At 44.1% G+C, this 24,425-nt stretch overlaps 4 protein-coding genes and 1 long non-coding RNA gene across 9 annotated transcripts; 2 read left to right on the forward strand and 3 right to left on the reverse strand.

The window, feature by feature from the left end:
* Positions 1–1,613: 1,613 nt before the first annotated feature.
* LOC127769351 (uncharacterized) lies at positions 1,614–6,357 on the reverse strand. Its single transcript, XR_008016776.1, has 4 exons — positions 6,036–6,357; positions 3,248–3,355; positions 1,855–2,319; positions 1,614–1,749 (listed from the first exon to the last, which is right to left on the reverse strand). It is a non-coding gene; the product is annotated as an uncharacterized LOC127769351 (long non-coding RNA).
* Positions 1,888–6,023, forward strand: LOC127769350 (flavanone 3-dioxygenase 3). The gene is made up of 4 exons (XM_052294900.1): positions 1,888–2,058; positions 3,287–3,525; positions 3,632–4,216; positions 5,370–6,023. The coding sequence occupies exons 1-3, from the start codon at positions 1,888–1,890 to the stop codon at positions 4,200–4,202; spliced, it is 981 nt and encodes a 326-aa protein (XP_052150860.1). The 3' UTR covers positions 4,203–4,216; positions 5,370–6,023.
* A 3,534-nt stretch (positions 6,358–9,891) lies between the features above and the next one.
* LOC127770977 (2-oxoglutarate-dependent dioxygenase 21, chloroplastic) lies at positions 9,892–16,388 on the reverse strand. 3 transcript variants are annotated; one of them, XM_052296738.1, is made up of 5 exons: positions 16,257–16,388; positions 15,880–15,969; positions 11,335–15,784; positions 10,780–11,018; positions 9,892–10,672 (listed from the first exon to the last, which is right to left on the reverse strand). In XM_052296738.1, the coding sequence occupies exons 3-5, from the start codon at positions 11,515–11,517 to the stop codon at positions 10,093–10,095; spliced, it is 1,002 nt and encodes a 333-aa protein (XP_052152698.1). In that variant the 5' UTR covers positions 11,518–15,784; positions 15,880–15,969; positions 16,257–16,388; the 3' UTR covers positions 9,892–10,092. The 3 variants fall into 3 exon arrangements, with proteins under 3 accessions (XP_052152698.1, XP_052152697.1, XP_052152696.1); XM_052296737.1 differs by having other exon boundaries at positions 11,335–15,787; XM_052296736.1 differs by having other exon boundaries at positions 11,335–15,969.
* Positions 16,081–19,294, reverse strand: LOC127770978 (ubiquitin carboxyl-terminal hydrolase 3-like). 2 transcript variants are annotated; one of them, XM_052296739.1, is made up of 9 exons: positions 19,146–19,294; positions 18,912–19,043; positions 17,932–17,976; positions 17,656–17,758; positions 17,517–17,575; positions 17,348–17,422; positions 16,844–16,892; positions 16,679–16,755; positions 16,081–16,470 (listed from the first exon to the last, which is right to left on the reverse strand). In XM_052296739.1, the coding sequence occupies exons 1-9, from the start codon at positions 19,239–19,241 to the stop codon at positions 16,381–16,383; spliced, it is 726 nt and encodes a 241-aa protein (XP_052152699.1). In that variant the 5' UTR covers positions 19,242–19,294; the 3' UTR covers positions 16,081–16,380. The 2 variants fall into 2 exon arrangements, with proteins under 2 accessions (XP_052152699.1, XP_052152700.1); XM_052296740.1 differs by lacking the exon at positions 17,932–17,976.
* Positions 19,295–22,619: 3,325 nt separating this feature from the next.
* LOC127769638 (heavy metal-associated isoprenylated plant protein 39-like) lies at positions 22,620–23,934 on the forward strand. 2 transcript variants are annotated; one of them, XM_052295240.1, is made up of 3 exons: positions 22,620–22,856; positions 22,985–23,060; positions 23,241–23,934. In XM_052295240.1, exons 1-3 carry the CDS (start codon positions 22,845–22,847, stop codon positions 23,564–23,566), a joined length of 414 nt encoding a protein of 137 aa, XP_052151200.1. In that variant the 5' UTR covers positions 22,620–22,844; the 3' UTR covers positions 23,567–23,934. The 2 variants fall into 2 exon arrangements, with proteins under 2 accessions (XP_052151200.1, XP_052151201.1); XM_052295241.1 differs by having other exon boundaries at positions 23,000–23,060.
* The last annotated feature ends 491 nt before the right edge of the window (positions 23,935–24,425 follow it).

Consider the following 24,425-nt stretch of genomic DNA (forward strand, 5'->3'; position numbering starts at 1 on the left):
TTTTTTGGTAAATGTAAAATATGTATGGAAAAAACTCGCCTTCTTGACTTGGGCGATCCGGAGGCGGCGGCGGCGGCGAGTCGCCGGTGTTTCGCCGGCCACCGCGCACCGGACGCCGGCGAGCTCCTCCTAGTGCTGTGGGCCGGCCATGGTGAGAGGGGGATTATGGGCTGGACTAATGGTACGGATAACCATAGGCTTGTGGTAAGCAATAGATTCGGCCTGATCCATCGCAGCATGGGCTGCAGATTCCCAAGCGGCCGAAGCGGAATTCTTCTTGCAATCTGCGGGCCGTGTATTGGAAATGATCCCGTTGAGGCCAACTTCAAACGGAAATTGCATACGCTCATGTCCTTCTTCGGTGATGCAGATGCTGGTTACTGGTTAGCCAATTTGATCATTCTGAATTTTGTTTGTTAATTATATTTAAAACGATAATATATCAAAAGGAGTCAAACTTCACGTAGAACAATGCATGATACAAGTTCTGTTTCCATGACAACAAGTCTCGCGCCGTTCCAACGAATGCCGACACGGCGAGAGGCTAGCAGCAGTACACATCATCTCAGACCACACACAGCACACTCCCTTGCCGTACAACCCATACGACAAGTACCAGCTAGCTGAGTACTCCCTATGTCTCATAATATAAAGGATTTTGATTTTTTGTTTGCAACATTTGACCACTCGTCTTATTTAAAAAAATTTTAAAATTATTATTTATTTTATTTATGACTTACTTTATTATCTACAGTATTTTAAGCACAACTTTTCGTTTTTTATATTTGTAAAAAGAATTTGAATAAGCCGAGTGATCAAACGTTGCAATTAAAAATTCAAAATACCTTATATTGTGGGACGGAGGGAGTACTCCAGTATCTTCTAGACTTCTACACAAGGATTTCATATCTCATCACACTGCTCTAGCAGAGAACCAAACTAAACAACTAAACAACGAAACATACATCCACGTAGGCAGAAAAGGAACAAACGCACACAGAGAGAACAAAAACGGAGAAGTCCACGCTTGATCCTGACCGTCCATCTCTTTTGCAGGAACAGCTGCACCGCGATACCACCAAGACTAGAGAGGAGACAAAACCGAAACCTGGGCGGCTGTCCACAAAATTTTCACAATTGCAGACCTACGAGAGCTGCCAAAAACGGCCTTTTTTGGGATGCTGCCACTGCGACATTTAAGTGCCGAAACCTTCGAGCGGTTCAGGTTTCATGACCCGGGGGAGCCCCTCCTGGACAGCCAAAAAACACAGTATGTATGGCCAAATCAAACCAACTTGCCTCCCCACAAATATTATCCGCTTGCTCGTCTTCATTTCCTTGGGTCTTAAGAAAATCCAGCGCCCAGTTGCACGCGCCGCGCAGCTTGGCCTGTAGCTCAGCATCATCAATTCATCATCATACTCAAGATTCATATAGTATTGCTACTTGTGCATGATGCAGATGCGGTGCAACATGGCACACCACGCGCTCCCAGCGTACGTAGGTAGGTAAGCTGCCTATGCCCAGCGGCTTCTCCTCTCCTGGACCAGATACAGGATCCATGTAGTCCATTTCGAGACGCTGCAAAGTGCATGAATGGATGGAAATGCGTCGCCTAACTTGACTTCTCCTTTGGAGCCCCCTGTCCAGGTGAGGAGGATCCATCAGGTGTATTATGCACATGTATGCGTTCTGCTTCTGCACAGACAACAGAGAAGAACGGCGGTTTTTTTTTGCACCAACCTGCAGCTGAAGGAGAGAATGAACCATCAGCCTCGGCTTCCTATAAGAAGAGATGCAGCCACAGCTCTCACACTGCGTACAGTTCTAATTCTGCATAACCAATTGGCGTACCTGAGCTGCGTGTGGCTTCTTCGCTGATCAACAATGTCTGACACGTCGAAGGGTATCCCTCAAGAGCAGCTGCCATCACAGGAGCTCCACCCGCCGCCAATGCCAGTGATCAACCTTGGCCACCTCAGTCTTGATGATCCCACGGTGCGGCCCCGGGTGGTCAACGATATCGCCAAAGCATGCTGTGATCTGGGATACTTCCAGGTAAATTTCCTTTAACGCAACGTAGTGACACAGCCTTTTTGTCATGTTCTTACTCTCTAGACTTGGTCTTTTCCTATGTCCAAACACTGAAGACAGTTTACGTCGACGCCATTTTGACATGTGCTAGAATGGTATGGGGTAGTCGACCAAGGAAGCTTATCCTTGTGTCCCAGCCACATTTCTATCTGGCAGAAAACTCCAAATCAAAGAGCAAGTAATTGAACCCTAGGAGCTATCAGATCAGGACCCTTCTTTGAAATCCTGCAGGTAGCAATGGCAGCATAATATTGTTAGCTAACGGTGAAGAATATGGTATGCGCCTCCTTTTTCTGGAAGTGGTGATATGGGCAGTCTGTATCTACTGAACTACATGTTTGATGAGCTGCATCCTATTTTTGCTCCCACCAAAATGGAGAGTTTGATCTGTGCAAGTCTAGGAAAACTGTACATATAGTACAATACACTGCACCAACTCTTTGTATGGGCTAAACAGCTCTTTCATGAAAATGGGAAAAACTAGATAAGGAAAAAAACAACTAAACTTTATCAGTTTGTTATGTGGAAACCCCAAATGATGAAGTGGAAGCAAACCTTGTGCTGTGAGCATGCTAGACTTGATTAGCTTGCCAAACCGAAGGTACACAAATACATGACATATGCAAAGTACCGTATCATTGCAATGCAATGAATGACTTGATACTTTGAATTGAGACCTTAGTTCTTTGTAACAATAAATATTTCAATGATGAACTGTAAATTAGTATTCACAAAATTTGAAAAGATATGCCAAAGTATCTCTTTCTAGGTTAAAAAAGACATATGTAAAACCTCTATATGATCATCTACTTTTTACAAGATTGGTTAACATTTCAAGTTCACAAGTCTGAAACTGACTCTACACCTAATCGATATTTTAGCTTTGGGTTCTAAACCACTGCAATTTTTTTTTCTTTTTCCGTCCATGTGGACATATCAAGGCTGCCAGCACTATCACTGGGGTGTTTTATAAACCTTTCAGTAATGACAAGAACGGACCATGTATATAAAAGTGCAATTTGTGCATATAGAGAAGGACCATTCAAATGCTATTTTTCCTGATTAAGTTGCTACTTCATAAGATAAGTACCAAAGCATTCTTTTCCTACATCATCACTAACTAGCAGGCAGTAAGGGAACAATGAAAGCTTACTTGTGCACCCAAGTCTCTACTAATTCTGCCATTTTGCAGGTTATAAGTCATGGGATCAGTCAATCAGTCATGGATGGTGCTATTGAAGCTGCTTCAGAATTCTTCAAACTGCCAAATGAGATAAAGAAAGAGTATGCATCAGATGATATCCGGCAACCTGTTAGATACGATACCAGCTCAAAGGATGGCATTAGTATGTCTCGGGCATTCCTGAAGCATTATGCCCATCCCCTCTGCGATTGGCTGCAATACTGGCCACAGCAACCACCAATATATAGGCAAGCAGTTTCTTCTCTTAAAAAGTCATTTTACATTGTTGAACAAACAAAATAACAGTGCATGACAGTAAGAATGAAAATGACTCCGTTTGTTTATTGAAAACAGGGAATACATGGCAAAATATGCCGTAGAAGTAAGGGTGGTGGCTCTGAAACTGATGGAAGCAATTCTAGAAGGCCTAGGCATTGGCAAGGAATACATGCACGAGAAATTTGAGGAAGGCTTACAGCTATTGTCAGTGAATTGCTACCCTAAAGTGTCTCAAAGTGATACGTCAATAGGTCTGGCAGCACATTCTGATTATGGGCTCCTAACCATCTTGCTCACAAGTTGTCAGGGCCTTGAGGTTGTTGACCGCAGCAGCAACAGCTGGAAAGTGGTCCAGCAACTCCCACATGCATTGCATGTCCATGTAGGAGACCACATGGAAGTTCTAAGCAATGGCCGAATCAAGACTGTTGTGCACCGCGCTGTTCTGAATCCTCAAGAAGCAAGGATTTCTCTCGCTAGCATTCACGGTTTTGCACTGCATGAGAAGGTCTCCAGTGCCAAAGAGCTGGTCGACGAGGAAAATCCACAAAAGTACAAAGAAAGCAGCTTTAATGACTTCCTAGAGCATCTCACTGCCAATATGGACAACAGGCAAAGGAACTTTCTTGAGAGCCTTAGAATGTAAGGGGCACATTCACGGTACGGTCTTCACTTTACGTCCAAAAGTAGGTAGTACGATGTGCATATGTCTCCCAACAGTTTATCCCTATCTGTTTCAGACTAATGCTGCGTCTTTAATTAGTCTATTTTGTACCTGTGGATTTTGATCTAGTTTTACTAACTTGTTTACTGTCAAGTTGTTTTTCCTTTCCATCATACGGTATTGATATGGGTCTGTAGAAGGTAAGGAAAACCAACCGTGTAAAAAATATACAATAACAATAGGGCTCCTGCTGTTAGCCATTTAAGCTAGGACTTTGTATTAACTACTCCGTATGAAAGTGACACATTTATTCATTTTGTTTATTTTTTCTTGGTGGACACTGTCATCCATATAAAATTTTTACATTTAAGAGCCAAGGAATTAAGGAAGAATAAAGATTTATGAATGAGAAACAATGAAAAGAGTGAAGTACAGAAGGTAATCACATTAAGAAAAATGATGTGAGAAACGCCTAGGAGTCTTCCGGCTAGCTCCACAAGGTGGTGGGCTAGACGACCTGGATTCGAAGTTTCACCCCTTCTAATTATTGAGTAAATTTCACAAAACTACAGGTATTTTGACGAAATTATCACAAAACTACAGATTTAAGGAGTTGTATCATAAAACTACACATTTAGCACCAAATTTATCACAAAACTGCAGATTTTAGGTTAAGTATCACAAAAATACATATTTAATATTGAACTTATCACAAAACTACAACTTTTGGAGTTTAAATCCCTAGCACCATTGTTATGGTGTAGCTATAAACATGATTAAATTGGTTCTAAACCCGTAGTTTTATGATAATTTAGTTTCTAAACGTGTAGTTTTGTAACACTTCATCTTAAATGTGTAGTTTTGTGACAAATTTGGTGCTAAATGTGTAGTTTTGTGATACAACTCCTTAATTCTGTAGTTTTGTGATAGTCTAGTCATAGTATCTGTAGTTTTGTGAAATTTACTCCTAATTATTTGATATTAGGTCCTTCCCTAATATTCGCGTCTTTTTTGTTAAGAAAAATGATGTAACCATCTATAAGGAGCAAATCCAGACCAGAAGTGCTCAATTATATACCTTGTGGTTATATACATGGTCATGTAATTTGTTTTTATGGTATGAGATTTTAACATCACCCAATCATGCAGGCCAATTGGTTCTATGGTATTGAGAAGCAGATCAAGCTAAAGTTTATCTTGGCATGTTGAAATCCTAAGCATCATCATCATCATCAATACAAGCCATATCTTGGCTGCCAGGTGTCCATTTCCAGTCTAATAAGAGTCAGCTGGTTTTTCTTTCAGAGAAACGCATGTAAATATCTTTAGCCATCATCTACAACTTTTAGGATCGAATATATTTCAAAATTTAAAGTGCATGTGTGGTTTACATGTCCCAATGTGTAATTCCATTATATATATTAAGCATGCCATTTACAAAATTTGGGTTTTTGAGTTGACCGCTGTGCTATTCCAATCTACTCTTTTGTAAAGAAAAAAATGAGGTTACTAACTTACAATTCACAACTACGGGTCTTGCACAGACAGCTCATTATGTAAACGGGATTTTGATTGAATTTATGCTTTCTAAAACGCTAGCAAAATCCAATTAGAAGGAAGTTCTTAGCACAGCAAATCCAAAAACTACCGCTGCTCGACTTAAATCGAAGGGAAACGGTTCCCAAGCAAGCTTGGGCACATAATCTGCATAAACAGCTAAGACCGAACAAGGATGAACCGCAATCTCCCCGTGGATGGATTTCAAATTCCAAACGAACGAATTCGAAAGGGGAGTCGAAGAGGAAGCGGCCGTACCTCAGCAGCGGATCGAAGGCGCGAAGCCTTCACGGGGTGCGCCGTGTGCGCGGGCACCACCGATGCAGTCGAGCCACGAGCCCACGAGTGGCATCAATCTCAAAGCAGGCGCGCGTCGGGGGCGCGTCGTCCCGCGAACCCCAAGGCTGCCACGCCCGCGCCGTTCGCCGCGATGCGGCGGGGGAATGACGACAGCTTTCCGCCTACCCGATCTGCTCCCCCCTCGCCTGCGCCGGAGAGGAAAGGGGGCCGGCGGCGACGACTGGTCGCCGCGCCGGCTGCCGCCGTAGGAGATAGGCTGTTTGGGCTTTGGGCTGGATTGTTTGTGGCTCAGCGTGGATGAGCTTGGACTCCCAAGCATAACGGATCTGATTTCTTCTTGGGCTTTCGGCCTATTATCAGACCAGCAGGTATTCCATGTTTCCCTTCTGCAACTTAAAAACTACTCCTTCCGTCCTAAAAGGATTTTGAAAAAACAAACTACTCACTTCCATTTATAAGGACATTTTGCAAATTGGACCCATTTCAAAGTTATTTCCTTCAATATTAAGTTATTAAGAACTTATTTCTTTCGTATAATGAGAATTTATAAAACCCAGCTTCTACACCAACAGGGGTGTATACGGCCACCTCCTAAAATTAAGAGCTCATTTCTACTACTACCTCTCGCAAAACATAACAATTTTTTGGCTGTAAATTTATATATACATGTTCCTAAATTCATAGCTAAAAGTATTTGTATTTTAAGATGGAATGAGTAGTATAGCTTATGCACTGACTTTTTTTATATAGAGATTAAACTTATGAGAAAACCCACAAACCCAGCTAATGCCTGGTTTGTCAGGAATGTCACACCCACGCAAATCTGCAGCAGCGGCTGTCCGCACAGGTAACAGCTAACAACCTCATCGGTCACCTACGTTCCCTAATAAACCAAAAAAACTTATTAAAAAATAAAAAAAATTATATAAAAATTGTATACATGTATTCTTAGTGACTTAAAAGTATTAGTAAATTAAAATATCTTAAAGTTAATATAAAAATTAAGTTCGAATAATTAAAATTTAACTTTTACATCGCGTCCCACCGTCGCCGCGCTCGTCACCCGCCCTGGCCACCGCCTCGCTCGCATCGTCGCTGTTGTCGCATGGTGAGAGAGGTGGTGCGACCCACCTTGACGCTCGCCCCGCCCGCCCCGAGCGCTCGGACGGCTGCATCCGGTTAAATTGGTTTTGGTTGGATCCCTCTATCCGGTATCTGGGGAATATTTCCCTCTAGACCGCCCACTAACCAAACATCTGTAAAAGCAGGTCGCCATGTTCTCTCTTACAACCCTCCGTACGAACACACCCTACATGAAGTACCAGGTTCTTCTAGTTGTAGTGGTTGCAGAGGAGCAGAACCTGACCCCCGCGACGGGTGCGACGCATCCATCTTTCCCGTCTCCTTCAAGTAGCCACGCCTCGCCGCTCGGTCAATCAGAGACCCGGGCGACCAAAATATCCCGCTGTCTCAGTAACGTCACGCGGCGCGCGGGGGAGGCAACACGTATACCACCCGCGCGCCCTATGCTCGCGTCTTTTTGGCGCCGCACGTCCCATTCGCCCCCCGTCTCCCGGATTACGGGGGCCCTGCCCTGCCTCAGCCTCCGCCCTTGTGAGTCTGACCGGTTCGGCAGCAGCGTAGCACTGTGCGACACCGGGGCATATAAAAGAGGGCGTGGAGGTGGAGCTGCCCTTTCCAGCTCCAGAGGAGCGCCAGGATTGGAGAGGAGACGAGAGAAAACGAAGCCGCACCAGCAGCTCGAAGCAGCAGAGTGGCAGCCAGAGGAGAGGCCTCGTCTGAGTGAAAGGTCAGCCATTTTTCTCGCACAGTCACACACACACTCACACTGGCTGCTTCTCTCCTCTTCCATCATCTGTCTATCACTTCTCTTCTATCTGATCTGTCTCTCGCTGCAATGGGTTCCCCTGCTAGTAATGCTGGTCAGCTCCAATCTAGTTCCATGTGTCTGCTAATCTGCTTTCTCGTTGATTTCTTCTCCTTCTTGGTAGTATACCGGTAGTCATCTCTTGTCGATTCTTTTCTGAGTTTTTCGCTCTCTTGTTCGCGGGAATTCGGCCAATGGTCAGTTTGGTCGCTGGTCACTGGTCACTGGTCACTGGTCAGCACTCCAGTGAGCAACCAGTGCTTGGGCCGCTCAAGGGGCGACACGTGCAATCCCATCAGACCACGTTGCGCCACACGCGAATCCCACGTGTTCTCCTTAAATATATAGTAGCCGCCATTTGTTTTTCTTTTCTGAGGCGACAGTCGAAGCCATTATCTTGTGAAAAATCTGCGAAAAAAGACAGCACCCCTTTGTTTATTGTTTTCCAAAGCCTTTAAGCAAAATCTTACTTCGTAGCCAAAAAAGCCATCTCTTTGCTTGAATCTATTCAGATATTTTTAGGCATGTCTGATTAAACTGTTTTGTTATGCCTAATCAGGCTTAAGATCGTCCTAGTCGGTACTCGATCCTCCTCAGCAAAACAGTTCATGTTGATGTTGTATTCCTTTAGCCGTTACATCCGTGTTGAACGTAGACACCGGGTTTTAATCTATTATTATAACTTTTATAAAAAAGAAATCTTAATTGTATTCCTGATATTTATGCCGACAGCTTCCTTGTTATATCTTCTTTGAAGAAAGGCGGTGTTAAATTAGACGCCTTCCTTCATTTTGATCGTCCATTGTACACCGGGGAAATTTCCCCTGACAAAAAAAAAAAAAAACCGACATCCTGTATACACCCAAGATTGAACATATGAGCGGCAGTGCTCATATATGCAACCTTGAATTTTCTCCAACTCAAAGCCCGAATCAGAACAAAATCTTGACGTTCACAAGATTGAGATTGCATCTACAGCAACCCTTTCACACTTTCGCTTTTGTCGGCCAACACATCGACTACTTGACCTGTGGATGGATTGGATGAGATAGCTGATAGCTGCATACACTAGTGCTACGGCGATGCTAATGTCAACCTTGTCCTGCTTTGCCTTTCAACTGCTGCAAACGTCGCCGCCGTTTTGCATTCCCTGCTGGCTGCTGCCTTCGCATGCCACTGTCGTTGTCAGAGTGGTGGCATCTGCAAACTGAGCTTGCAAAACGTTATCTGCGAGTGATCTCCCATTTTCGTCGTCTCACTGAGTTCGTTGCAGGAGAATCCTGACGACATTTTGACAACTGGGACTCACCTTTTTCGTTCTGATGCATAGAAATTCAGTGTTACTGTTTGAACTACCCACTAGCTAGATCATAGATTATTTTGATTTTTCAGCAACTTTTCGAGGGCACAAATGAATGAATGAATTAAATATTTAAAAGTTGACAAATGCATTTTAAAAAGTATTCTAAGAAATCTCTGTGTATAATGTTTTTCCAAAAAATCTCATTGTTTAGAAGCTTGGAAGCGTGCTGGTGATAATCTAGTAGTAGGAGCTGAAAATAACAGGGTACCATTGAAAAGCATGAAATTCAGGAGCGTTGGGTATTTGGGATCCTGTCCTTCCTATTTCTTGTGCTGCCTTGATTGAGAAAAAAAGGAACTATGTCACTGAAAGTATGTGGTTAAAAAAAATGCAATACAAGGATTATGTCAAGTTCTCTGTCAGTACTATTTTGTTGTAGATAAAATTTATGATTCTTGATTCTTGAGAGGTACCTGAGGTTCTGAGATGTACCAAATTCTCTGAATACCTCCTCGGCAAGAAATTTAGTGTAAAATCACTCCAAACTTTTATCGAATGCTAAGCAAGAAGGTACTGAGCACCAAGACACAACTAACTGTACGTACTCTTGTAGCTATAGTTACTAAGGATGTATAACTAAATATTGATTACATGTGTTACAGTGTTGCACAGTACAGATTGACATCACTTTTTCTTTGACCAACAATCCAACATAAAGTCGAACAAACTTCCCGAAGTAGGAGTTTTTAGGTGGTTTAAATACTTTATCCGAATAATGCCATCTTGCTATATATGTTCTGATACAGCACTACCACTGTTCCTCTTCAGGGTTTGTCGATCCTGAGGCTCTCGACATACCTCTTGTACCTGTTCATGTTTGCTGGCAGGAAGTCCAGGAAGTCCTGGAAGCTGCTTCCCCTGTACATTTTGGGGTGGTGTTCATCGACGAGCTCTTCGGCGCAGTGGACCTCTTCATCCATTGAGAGACCATGGATGCTGGCAATAGAAATCCTTGACTCGTTTGGGTTGAGAACGGCTCGATGGACAAGGGACTTGAGCTGGCCATTGCTCAACACTTCCAGGTGGTCTCCTACATGGACATGGAGAGCCCCAGGGATAGCAGGGACAGATGTCCAGGCATCATCCTCATGGTGCATCACCTCAAGCCCTGGGGAGCTCTGCAACAGGATGGTGAGGAAGCCATAATCAGAGTGAGGAGCCAAGCCGATCTTGTCGGCTTTCTTCGCCGATGACTGCGGGTAGTTGTTCAAGGCCACGAACTGCACCCCTCCTTCAAGCTTTTCTTGCAGGTACGATGGCCCTAATCCCAGGCCCTGCAGGATTGCTTTCATGAGCTGCATTGACACTCGCTGCGTCTCCACGGCGTACTCACCCATTTTCTCCCTGGTGTGCCATTTGTCACACAAGTTAGGATGGTTGTCAAGATGCATCCAGTGATCACTCACCACTGTGCTAATGTGGATGATCTCTGCATTGCGGTTGCAGGTTACCTGTAAGTTGGTGGCTGCGTCGGCCAGAACTTGATCCAATCGTCCAGGGGATTGGCATAGTGCTTCAGAAATGACCTGGACATGCTGATCCCGTCCCTCGAGCTCGTGTCGTACCTGATGGGCTGCCGGATGTCGTCCGACGCGAACTCCTCCTTGCGCTCCGTCGATAGCTGGAAGAACTCGGAGGCGGCTTCGAGGGCGCCATTCATGCAAGACCTGCTGATGCCATGGTTCACCACCTGCAGGTAAGTCGAGCACAATGGTCTATCAGCTGTCTCTGGTATATCTGGCGTTCGTCAGTTTCGCATGCAGATGCAGTTTTGTTACTCATTTTCATGAGTTGGCAGCAGCTTCCTTTTCACGTACTACGTGTAAGCAAAACATTCATATCACATTCAGTACTAGATTCGTTTTTTATGAGACGGAGAGAGTACGTGTAAGCAAAACATTCTTGTGTGTCTGGTATCACATGCATGTGTAATAACAACTGACAGGTGTTGGAGGACAGGACAAGCAGAGGAGGATGCAGGGTGGTGACAAGTAAGCAGCACTAACCTCAAAGCAGCCACGTTCACGGCACGCCAGCACGATATCCCGCACGGCGAGCGCCCGCGAGGCACTGTCCATGGTGAGCCGGCCCAGGTTGATCACCGGCAATGGCCGCGGCGGCGGCGGCAGCGGCGGAGGCACTCCCTTGTGCTGGCTCGCCATGTACAAGCTCCCGGCCACGGCGGGCATGCCACCCTTCTATCTTCTCCGGCGAGCTTGAGAGCAAACAACACAGAGGACAGGTCTCTACACTGCACTGCACTGCACTACTACCTCCTGAGAACACAGGATGCCTCCAGCACAGCACAGATGCCCAAGTATTTATAAGCTTTGATGAATCTGCAGCATCAGAGAGACTGAAAGCGGCATGGCATAGAGCCAACTGGGCAGCGGGTAAATCCCCTGCACGTAGACCATCTTGTATCGGCCAAATCAATATTGGGGCTTTTCAGGGCGATTCTGTCCAGGAGCAGGCAATTGGCTCACCTCCTCATCTTGCGTTGCGTTTGCGTATGCACACACAACACAACTACTACTACCACTACTTACTTCGTAGTAGTGCATGCTTAGTAAGTCCAGATGAGCAGCTACAGGTGCAGGCCATTTCGATCCAAGATAGTGGCCACCAGCTGTGTCGCCGTCGATCTGTGACTGTGATGAGTGACCCTGCTGCCTGCCGAACATTTTGTTATTCCTCCCTCAGCCTGCGAGTTGCCGCTGGGTGCATCCCGCTTTGCTTTCTCTCTCTGTCTCTCCCTGGATAATGCTTGTTTTTCAGGCGGAGTTGGGGGTGACTTGTGGTGGTGGGTCTTTTGCTCACGGTGGTGATGGAGACGACGAATCCCGCGGCAAAGTTGGGGGGAGGAGACCTGCCGATGCAGAGGGGGGTTTCCGGTTTTGGATTCTGGGACATGACAAAATGGCTCCTTTTTTTTTTCAGTTTCAAGGGGGGGAAAGCAACAGCCTTGCTTTTCCACGTTAGAATAGTAGTGCTAGCACTTCCCATGTTGTAGCGAGTGGCAAAGAACAAGTAGAAAGCTTTTCTTAACGAGCAGGTAATCATCGTTATTGCGTAAAAATAGTACTCCAAGTGTTGGAATAGTAGCACACTTCCCATGTTGTAGCGAGTGGCAAAGAACAAATAGAGAACTTTTCTCAACGAGCAGGTAATCATCGTTATTAGATAAAAACAAAAGTGCTCCAAGAAAGAGAAAATAAAACAGGATACGGTGCTTTAAACTTTTCTTAGTTTTCTTTTCGCTGGTAATTCCCTTTTTGTGAATTTTTTTGATACTTTTTCAGCGGAAGATACTTCTGAGGTCCTTTTGGTCCCATTGGCGTAGTTTATCACACTTTTTAACCAAATTTGATCACCTTTTTGGCTATTGTTTGGTTTATTGTCAAAATTTAACCCGGTGACATCACACCCTTTCTGCTATTGACGAGGTGTTTGGTTGATGGCTAATCTTGCCACGTCTAACATTAGATAAGAGCCACAGAAAATTCGTGCGAGCAAAATGGTGACTACACCCTGGACTAAACTAGACAAGATATTAAGTCCAATACGTGGGGTGATCGTATGAAAAAAAAAAGTTTGTATGCCTTATGAAAAAAAAAACTGGTAAATCTTACATTTGACGTAGAAAGTTTGGGTGTTCAACCGACCGTTCTAAAACTTGTCAGAAGTGTGTAATAACTTTTTTTTTATTACACAGAAAACACACATGCATCATACTCATACACTTGTGAAATGTGCCTCTTCACACACGTTTAAAGAGATGAAAACCAATACAAATCCTTGACCTTACTAAATTCCAACCGGAAGCGCCCTCGCTAATTTGTAATATTTGTGGGTATTAGGATTTGAACTTTTGATAGGTGAAATCAATACCCACGTCCCACGACAACATCGTCACCCTGCTAATGCCTCCCCCGAGTATGCAACAAACTTAAATCCATATGATCTACTTTTTCCGTTTCATAATGTATGACTTTCTAGTATTGGCTACATTCATATAGATGCTAATGAATCTAAACACATACATATGTGTCTCGATTCATTAGCATCTATATGAATATGGTAATGCTAGAAAGTCTTGCCATATAAGACGGAGGGAGTATTGTCTTACCACATTTCTGGAACATATGTTAGGATAAGCATGACCGGAACATCCCTTCCAAAGAAGTATCGAAAGGCTTTCTAAAGAAATAAAAAGTGTCAAGAACAAGGGAAAGTACCCACAACCACAAGGTCACAGGTGCTAGGAGACGGCTGTTCGGCTTTCTAGCCGACTGAGTTTCAGTGTCTCACCAGATTCAGTTGATTCCTGATCGGATAAGCTACTACCAAGAGCTCGAGTTGATTAGTAGTAGAGGATTTTAGGAGTATCAATCAACTAGAATATATTGTGTCAGTACTAACAAAGCCCAAAGAACAGACTATAGTAGTAGAAAGGTGTCTTGTTGCATTGCCATAAACGAGAGAAAATGAGCAACAGCAACAGTGCCAACAGGTGAAATTTGTCGCAGCTGGTTGATCAGCTGATCTGATGCATCCCTCCTGGAAGGACGGAACCAATGAGCCGTGAGTAATTGATTCATTGGGCGTGGTCACACTTCTCTCCTGCAACTTGATTAAATTTGAGGACCAAGATGCCGAGTGAATCTGCCACGGGAATGAACCTGGGCAGGAGGGCACCATCGCCTCATCCGCATGGTCTCCAGGACTTCTTTATTTGCCGGTAGGCGCCAAAATTGCTCTTTTCTCTGGACACAATCGCCGCGGCGGCGACGCGGAATGCATGAATTTGGGTATATGCATGTGCACCAGAGTGTGTAAGACTGTAAGGGTTTGTTTTCACGTTAAAATTAGAAGTTTGGTTGAAATTGGAACGATGTGACGGAAAAGTTGAAAGTTTGTGTGTAGGAAAGTTTTGATGTAATGGAAAAGTTAAAAGTTTGAAAAAAAAATTGGAACTAAACTTGGCCTAAGGTTTGCATTTTTCAAGCATAAAGAATGGGGGGCCTTCTGATATTTCTATGTACGGAGTACCAACAAATAACAACTGGAGACACGTCAAGTTGATGCAAATGAGTGGTGACGTGAGTACTCCTTCCGTCCCAAAATATAACAACTTTTAGCCCTCAAGATTAGTCCTAAAATATAACAATTTTTCCATCAACATTCTCCTTCCAACCAATCACAACCCTCCACCATTCACTTTTCTTACCTACCTCTACTACTAATCCAATCACAACCCCCCACCACTCACTTATATCTACTTTTTTCTTACCTACCTCTACTATTAATCCAATCACAACCCCCCACCACTTACTTATATCTACTTTTTTCTTACCTACCTCTACTACTAATCCAATCACAAACCCCCACCACTCACTTATATCTACTTTCTTAATAACTGTATCCAACCCTAAAATTTCTTATATTCTGGGACGGAGGGAGTAGTGAGAAAGTCACTTCATTCAGCCACCATGAAGAACATGAACATGGTTTATCCAGATTTATCCTCAAGAATTGACTTTTTTTAAAGATGAATGATGTATATGAGAAGAGAACACTGATTTTTTATATATAGTACCGTTGTTGTTTTACAGCTAATATTGTTCTTGCACTTGGGCAAATAAATACTAAATGATATATAATGGCGATTGATAAAAGAGCTAGGTAGAAACAAAAAGCGCTAGGACGAAATGGCATATAAAAATGAAAGAAGGCGTTCACATTTGATAGCAAGGGAATGGTGTAGCAAACATTCTTAGCGTACTTCCTTTTATCATAAATTCACAATGAGGTCAATATATTATTGAAGAGATTCAGAATAACGTTGCATCAGAAGTGGCAATGAGTGAGCGATATTAGGCAGTGTAAATGTCAAGTCACCATGCTGGTTTGAGAAATAGCTGAAGAAGAGAAAGAAAAAAAATGGGACGATTACTTTAATCTTTCTTAAGACAAGATATGGCCACGGGCTCATGCTGACTAGACTACTACTCCCGTCCCTTAATATAAGGGATTTTGATATTTTTCTTGCACTGTTTGACCACTCGTCTTATTAAAAAAATTTGTGCAAATATAAAAAACGGAAAGTTGTGCTTAAAGTATTTTGGATAATAAAGTAAGTCACAAACAAAATAATAATTCCAAAATTTTGTGGATAAGATGAATGGTCAAACAGTGCGAGTAAAATGTCAAAATCCCTTATATTAAGGGACGGAGGGAGTACGTCAGAACTGACCAGAGAATAGACATAGAAAGGTGTCTTGTTGCATTGCGATCAGCCGATCAAGGGAGAAAGGGAGCAGCTACAGGGCCAACAGGTGAAATATGTCGCAGCTGGTTGATCAGCTGGTGCATCCCTCCTGGATGGGCATGGGCAAGCCCATCTCCTAGGTAACTGAAACTTTATTAAATTTGAGGTCCAGATGCTGAGTGAATCTGCTGCGGGAATGAATTGGGCAAGAGATTTTTAGTGGGTTCAGCAAGATCCATAATTTTGTAGTAGATTATAGTAGACATGACAGCACGTTTACCAATAGTCATGTTGGATCAGTCGATTATTCATGGAAAGTTGTGATGTATACATTCTCTGACTCACGACGGTAATTTTCTTCCTGGTAGACCTGTGGATATTTTATAGTTAAAAGTAACGGGATATTTTTGCTAACTCCTGGCTGGTAATCGAAATTCAGCATGTTTTCTACATGTCCTGATTGTCAGTTTCCAAAAGAGAATTGCTAGTTCAACAGCAGTGCATTAGGAATCTACTTGCCCTTACTTTCATTTGGCATTAAATTATGACAGGCTCAGGTTTTCTCTCACTAAAACAAACAAGAACTGATGGCCACTGAGGCATAACTTAAATGTCTAAAATGACAAATCTGAATGCCCTTCGAGAGTAAAAACATACCGTGGCAGCTCAAGGTAGTTCAAGTAGAAGACAGAACGAGTGTGAAGTCTGTGTAATTTGCTGAACTAGATAGCCCTTCACCTTTATGGCCTCAATCAGTTATCTGAAAAAGCTCTGTTTTGCTTTACTCTGCTTTTCTTGATAGCACTATTACGTTGAAGTTCACCGAGTTGGGAATGTTGTGCATGGTGGCCTTAATGATATTCACAGCATCCTAATTCAATAAAATGGTGACTGCATTTTACGAGCCTGGAGGGAAGCAATTGCAAATGCAAACAAGCAACAAAACAGCCAATAGGCACTAGTATATAGTACTGCCAGACAGTGTGAATCTCTAATAATTAAAAGCTACATCCAAATATGAATCATGTTCTATTCTGAGACATGACAGCTGCAACACCCAATTCACAAAATTGCAGTACCTGCAGTAAGCTTTTAGAGGATGATGGGCCATGATATATTGGTCCAGGCTTCATACCATCAAGCTCATAGAGTGTTCCTACAAACGAATGGTATTCCTTACTAATATACAAATGCAAGTAAAATTGACAATTGAATGGAAGCAGATATATCTATTACAAACTTACCATCACATTCGACAAAACATATATAATGCTCTTCAACGTCATCAGATAGCTGGTAGAAATGAGAGAAGTATTAAATTATATACTCAATGAAAAGAGGAAAGGAATTATTTACAAAAGTATTATGTTTATGTTCTATATTCAGTATTTGTAGTTATGAAAAACCAGTAAGTATGATACAGCAATACAGGTGCCATCCTATTCTCCGCGGGACATTTTAGGTGGTGTTTGAATCTCATGAAGATGAAGATTAAGTGTTTCACGCAAAACGAGGTGGTAATAACGTGTGATTAATTGAGTTTTAATTATTGCAAACTTGAAAAATGGATTAATCTTATATTTTAGAACAACTTTCTTATAGAAAGTTTTCACACGAAACGCACAATTTAGCAGTTTGAAAAGCGTCCCACGAATATCCAAAACTTAATCCACTTTTTTAAGTGGAAACGAACGGAGCCTTAGTTTTTCAGATAAAAATCCCAGCTCACACAAGCAAAGAACAAGTACCTTTGTGTCACCGGCACTGGCAGCCGATAAGTGAGCTCTTGCCATGTCATCATCCTTCTCAAGAAACACAGCACGCTGTAAAAGCATGGCATATGATAATAATATAGACATGAAAATACTGTGAGAGTGATAAAGGAAAATAGAACCATTTTAGTCGAGTGATAGGAACCTCGTATGAAGTCATGCCAGATGTTGATTTGATAAACATGTCCAAGAAAGAATTCTCCGCTACAAAAGAATAGATAAGATTCCTTTAAAAATAATGGGGGACAATGGAGAGTGAAATCATTGTACGGGAGTGACCTTACACAAACTGATTTCTGAATATGCATTTCCAACAGCATGAAGTAGCGCAATAGTTCCACAAGCATTTCCTAGTGATTCAATTTGTTTTATGAAAAACAAAGTTTCCTGTTGCAGAAGGCATGAAAGAAACATGTATGATTAAAGGCAACCGTGATGATTGGTGTAAAACTATCAGGATTAAGGACCCTGTTATAATTAAGAAACAAAATGTAGCACTCTTTACGTGAAGCTATAGCCCTTTCAGGTGGCACTATCATGCCAAAAACACATTTGCTCACCTTCTCTCCAGTAATTAAAAGATGCTGTGAAGGATTACTTGCATCCTGCACCGAAGTAGGGCTAAGTGTGTAAATCAAGTAAAGGCTGAAACCCATAATAGTACTAAGCTAGTAAATGTACATTAAAAAGAGAAAGATTCTTTACACACATTTCACAGAAACAATCAACATGTCCATATATCATCATAAAAAAACACATTTAATTATTGGTTGAGATGCGTATATCACAGAGTAGTTGAACTATAAATGCATAGAGCCATAGAGGTTCTATTACCCTTTTATAAAAGATTATGCACCTAACAACCAGGGAATATCTGACAGAATATATAAATGGAGATATTAAATAGTGAACCTTCTGCCCCAATTATAGCTTATTAGAGATGTCAAACATACATAACAAAGGTCATGGCCATTTTATCTCTCCTCAACAGGTCAAACATGCCACAAAACTAGTTTTTGGGCACTCTTGTGAAGCAATGGGGGTATAGTAACAACATTAAAACAATCACTGAAGCACCTCAGTGATCTCATGTCTATACAGCATATGAAGCACTGAAGTCTGGAACTTGTACATTAATCTGGAGAGATTTCAATGATGACAAAGAGATATAGTGTTCAATGGTCCTTTTTGAGAAGAACAACTCCTGAAAATGATATTTAAGAGTACTGACGTGGGTGTAGCATCGAATTTAGTCGAGCACACGGAAGCCAAGTCAAAAAAATTGAGACACGCGACCTAACCGGCTATGCGAAGGAACAGATATAAGCTCCAACTTGACCCTCACAGCAGTATACATAGTTTCAGTTAAGACACATCGCAAGATGATCATTGATCATCCACTTATATTGGAGTTACACGGTTGTAGAAGGCAAATCAGGAAACATTATGCATTTGTATGGGTGAGCGGAGATCGAGCCCCTGATTTTTCTCAAAACTCGCGAAACAGAAAACAAATTCTGGAGCGAAGTGATGAATGCACCTGGGTTGGATCGGGGAAGCAGAAGACGACGGCGAGCACAGGCTGGGGCACCATCTCCAGCGCATCGGCGTCGAGGCTGTACACGTCGTGGAACTCCGCCATGTCCTCCGGGACACCCAGCGACCACATGAGCTGCGCGCCCCGTGCGAGCGCGTCGCCGGCACGGCGAGGGCGAGGCGCTAGGTCAGAGAGGCAGTGAACCGAAGCGATGGCCAAGGGGGGGGGAGGCGGAACCTGGTTGAATACGTCGGGGCTCGACTCGAGCGGCGGCCATCTCTCGCCGGGGGAGACCGGAACCGGCGGCGCGGCGGCGGAGGGCACCGCTGCCATGGGGGATTCGCCGGGGAAACCTCGCCGCCGTCGGCCGGCCCAGTACTCCAGTAGTAGGGCTGGTCTTCCACCATCCTGTATGGGCCGCACGTTCTACGTGGGCTATATGGGCCCAACAAAGTTGTCCCGGCTTGTGATTCCGGTCCATGTGCGGCCCAAGAAAAATCCGGCCTATGTACGGCCCAATTGTGCCCCGACACGCCGCCATCACGCCGCTCTGCGTTGCTGCAACGACGCGAGCTCACTGCCGCCGATATCGCGCATCCAGAGCAACGACACGGTGGGGCTCCGATGCGGCGATGCTCGCCGGAGCCTCTGCCGGATACGGCGCCGCACCAAGACAGCGCGGAAGCCTCCCAGCATGCACCTCGCCGGTGCCTCTGCCGGAGCTTGAGCTCGGCTAGAACGCCGATGAAGACGACTAGACGAGGGGGTAGCTGTAGCTCTGACCTGCACCGGAGCAGAGTATGAACTGTGTAGCTCAAGAAAATACTGATTTTATTCATTCAAGAAATGATTTTCTAATTGTCCTCAAGCATATGTCAAATTTACTGCCACTCATTTTAACTAACCAAGCATCTCTGTTTTGTAGAAGAAACTCCAGATCCATATGTCAAAATTTACCGCAGAACTAGTGTGCGCGCTCTTTACTGAAACAATGAATCATGTTGCCAGTGTTTTCCCAATGTTTACTGCAATCAATCACTGTGGTTCTCACATCTGAAAGCACGCTTCAGGATTAGTTAGAAGTCGTCAGATACAGTTCACCGGTTTAGAAACGGCAAAAAAGAATCACCACTTTGTCGATGTGAATAAACTCAGTAAAAGCCGGTTGAATTCTTCTCTCGAAGAAAAGGTTGGATCAGTTCGATCACGCTGGCCTGCACTCGCCATTCAGCGGCACTGCGGCAAGTGTGTAATTATCTTCCGTACTACTAGTATAAAATTTCCATTTGCTCTGGCCAACGTGAAAGAGCCTCCAGGCTGCAGGAGCTTAATTAACAAGCTGAAACAGGCTGTGCACTGTGAACACGCTTGACCGGTTTTGCACTAAAAAATTATATGTTTTCAGGTGGATAAACTCCAACGGTGAGGTAGTTGCGTGGTTGTAGCTATCTGCTTTTCGCCTAACCCTAAAGTTTTAAGGACAAGTTGCATGTTGTTTGAATCGTTTTATTTATTTTGTTTTGTCAATTCAATTATTCAGCCGTGCAAAATTCTATTAGTCTATAGCGTGCAGGTGCAGGGCAAGGATAATCAATAAATACACATACATTTTTCTCTCAAAATATCTTATAAATGTTCTGTGTCAACAGGTGTGAAACGATGCAATACGATAGTTCAATGGCACGAAAGTAATCGTTTCAACACAGCAAAACACGAAATTCAACTTCTAGATGTACAATTTGACCATCTGGATTTGGGATTGTTTTGTTCGACAAGGAGCCAAAGGGCTAAGCTTATTTGCATCAGATTGACCGGAAATAGAAGCCTGGGATGATGGCGGTCTCATCAATCACCTTGTCGCTCTCAAGTTTGTTTATGTTAGTTACAGGTTTACTGTACAAAATTCCTAATAATATCCCAGTGCGTGGTCCTTGATGGACGCTAAAATGGATTAAGACATGGTCCACTATAAGCTACGGACTGTGACCGGCATTTTTTTACTCCGATTTCAGGGAGCTTTCGGTAACCAATCTTTTGATTTTTCTGGCGGTTACAAATCCACCGTCTAATAGCTATCACCATCATGCAGATCACTATATCAGTAATAATCTGTATAGTAGCAGGGGTCTAACACTAGATTAGTACTACTAGCACAGTAGCAGGTGTGCTTAAGCACGCCAATTTAGAGCTGGTCAACTGGATATCCTATTCGTGCGAGGCTAGCTGGAAGTTGGACTCCAGCTTCAGAGTTGGGTCACAATTTGACCACTCCTCGATCTAGTAGTGCTGATTAGCTCATTTCTGAGACTGACCGGTTCCAATTTTATTTTGTCTGTGGAAGATGGATCACTGAACGTCTGAATAATTTCAAATTGGACGGAACTAAAGGCATGTGCTACCTTTTTTGACGGCGATATGATCTTGTTTTGCAAGGCACTACTATTCCTGGGAGGCTGGGAAGGACGAACAGAAAGAATCGTGTACATTTCTTTCAGAATTCAGATCAACGCGGCGAGAATCTTTCTGTTGCACGGTGTTCGAGATCGGATCGGATTCTCCAAAGCTGCTCTTTTCGCCGGTGTTTGTGATGACGTTCTCGATGGCTTTTCATCCAGATCACGGCTTTTCGATCAAAAGGGGGAAGAAGTGAACGTGCAGCTTGGAAAACGCACCGCATCCAACTATTTTTCCTCTGTCGCGATTTTTTCAGGCATGCGGCGCGCCCTGAGCAAGCAGTTTTGTATGGTTTGGTTTGATTTCTTCATAAGCTGACGGATGGACGCACTCACGCAGGCACGATGGATAGATTCATAAGGTTGTTTGAACATGTGATCAATAATCGTTCCTTCGCCCTTAATCTTCATGCACGTTGGTATAATTGCTGGGAGATACAAAGTCCTCTCACGTCCCTCTCCTTGATGAAACAGTAGCGATTGTAACATTTTCCGAATGGTGAAAGTCTTCGAGCCCAACGGAGCAGCATTCAAAACTTTCTCATTCTGTCACTGGTCGTGTCTGGTTGGCGGCTAGTAGCAGTAGTAACCGAGTGTCAATGTCGGAGTTGGACTAAACCATTCACTAATCAAATACCACTGCAAACTGCATGCACACACCCACTGATGAGCACTGACAGCTCGCGATATACTCCATCCGTAAAAAAAAAAAAAGACCCAGCTTAAAATTATCTAGATTCGTTATACTAAAAAATATCTAATTCTATTTTAGATCAATTTTTTTTACAGTAGTTCATAGTAATTCATTTCTGACAGCTCTCCCAAGTCAGTCAAGATTCTCGCAGTGAACAAGCCGCATACGTCGACAACGACTCGAGCTTGACCCGATCGCGTCACCGGTCACAGGGCCTCCCCATCCAAACTGCGCCGGAACAGAAGGAATTCCCGGTTGCGATCACGCCGCACACCACGTGGTCGCTCGCATACTGTAGTGTTTCGCTGCGCGTCGCACGATGGCTCGGCCCCCTTCGCCGCGGCTTCCTTTGCCCCGTTGCCGCCAACGTCGCGACCCCATTTTTGGGCAAAAGTATGGGCCCATTTGGTGTTTTCTCGCGTACGACGCGCGACTCGGGTAGCGCCGGGTCGTCGGTCTGCGAGCGAGCATTTACCTTTTTTTTTATTTCGGATGACGCGTTCTCTGGCTCGGCCTCGCGATGCCACGCGCGGCGCCGGCTATAAATCGAGCCGCCTCCTCCACCACCTCCTCTCGTCAAAACCCAAATATTTTTCGGCTTATTCGTTGCTCATAGAACACATCGCCGCGACAAAAAATAAGCCTCTCTTGTTGTCACCTCCACCCGGCCATTTGTCACCGCTGGTGAGCTTTCGTGTGCGCCAGCTGCACAAAGAAAGACCGGTCCATAAGAGCGGCTGCCTGGTTCTGAATTTCTAGTCGCCACAGCGGAGAGGAGCCGATACTTCCATGGCCATGAAGGTACTTGGTTACTGTACAATTCAGAGATGTTTGTTCGATTTGCAGCTGTGTGTTTGTGTTGTGTGTGCGACGTGTTTGTTTTAGCTTATGATTGCCCACTGGTTTGTCTGTTTAACTGACGGCTGCAGAAGCTTGTGCTGAAGCTGGACCTGCACGATGACAAGGATAAGCAGAAGGCGATCAAAGCCGTCTCCACTCTCCACGGTATATACTCCATTTCTGACAAAATTTTCCATTCTTTCCTCTCGATTTCCGCTTGTGCTCTGCTTCTTTACCGCCAAATTGAGCTCTGAAAAGAAAAGGAATTCGCCCAATAATTCGATGAAAACTCTGTTCTTCGTTTGAGAGCAACGATGTAATCTGACAGCAACTATGTAACCGCAGGGATCGACATGATCTCCATGGACATGAAGGGCCGAAAGCTGACGGTGGTCGGCGACGTCGACCCGGTGGACGTCGTCGGCAAGCTCCGGAAGGGCTGGCCGTCGGCGAGCCTCCTCTCCGTGGGGCCGGCGAAGGAGGAGAAGAAGGAGGAGAAGAAGCCGGAAGAGAAGAAGGACGACAAGAAGCCAGAGCAACCCAAGCTCGTCTTCTACCCGCCGCCGCCGGCGTGGCACGCCCACGCCGCGCCGCCGTCGTACAGCTACCCGCCGCCGCAGTACGTCGTCCACAGCGCCGAGGAGGACCCCAACTCGTGCGTCATCTGCTGATCATGGCGTCGTTAGCTTGTACATTTTGCAGTTCGTCTAGCTGATCAACCTACTCACCGGTGGTCACTGATCGGGACCCGGACGTGGCGGTGGTTGGGTGTCGCACGCTTGCACTCCTCCCCTATCATTTGGCTGGTTCTCTGGCTCAGCTCGGTGACGGTGATGATGCGTTTGGTTTTGTGTGTATATGGTTGCTGCGCTTGCTTGTTGCTACTTGCTAGTACTAGACAAACAGGTGAGACAGGGAAGCTAAGCTAGCTATGTGCAGATAGTTTTGTGCCATTTCTTTTTTTTGGTGATGAGATGAGACATGGGATTAAAGAGAAATCGTACTGTTATAAAAGAAGCGTATAATTCGATCTCATAAATTTTCCTGCCTTTTGAAATAGTCTGATTTGCATCACGGTGCACGAACGAACTGTTCGTGTGACTTTCGGGTACTGTACATTGCTCCAGAACGATCTGGAAGTGGGAGTGGATGATACGGTGACGAAAAAGAGAGCAGTACGAGAGGAAATGGTAATTAAAAACGTCGCTGCCTGGACCGTATTTGAGATGTGTTAATTATACGCAAGTTGCTGTCTGAACCGTATTTTGAGGTGTTATAACTATACTCCGTACGGCATAAAGTATACTGTACCTTTCATGGGTCATGTGACGGTGTGACGCAGTATCCGTTAATCAAGCTAACCTCCTACGCTTCGTTATTAATTACAGTATTATTACTCGTCACCGGAAGACACCCTCGTCAGTTCAGACATCGGGCAAACTTAACCAGAGGCTTCCAGCCTTGTGTGGCTGCGGTTTTGCTAAGTGGCCGAGCGCCTCAAGACCCTGAACGGCTGGATTTTTTACATTT

The sequence above is a fragment of the Oryza glaberrima genome, chromosome 4, assembly GCF_000147395.1.
Source record: "Oryza glaberrima chromosome 4, OglaRS2, whole genome shotgun sequence".
In the NCBI taxonomy this organism is placed as follows: domain Eukaryota; kingdom Viridiplantae; phylum Streptophyta; class Magnoliopsida; order Poales; family Poaceae; genus Oryza; species Oryza glaberrima.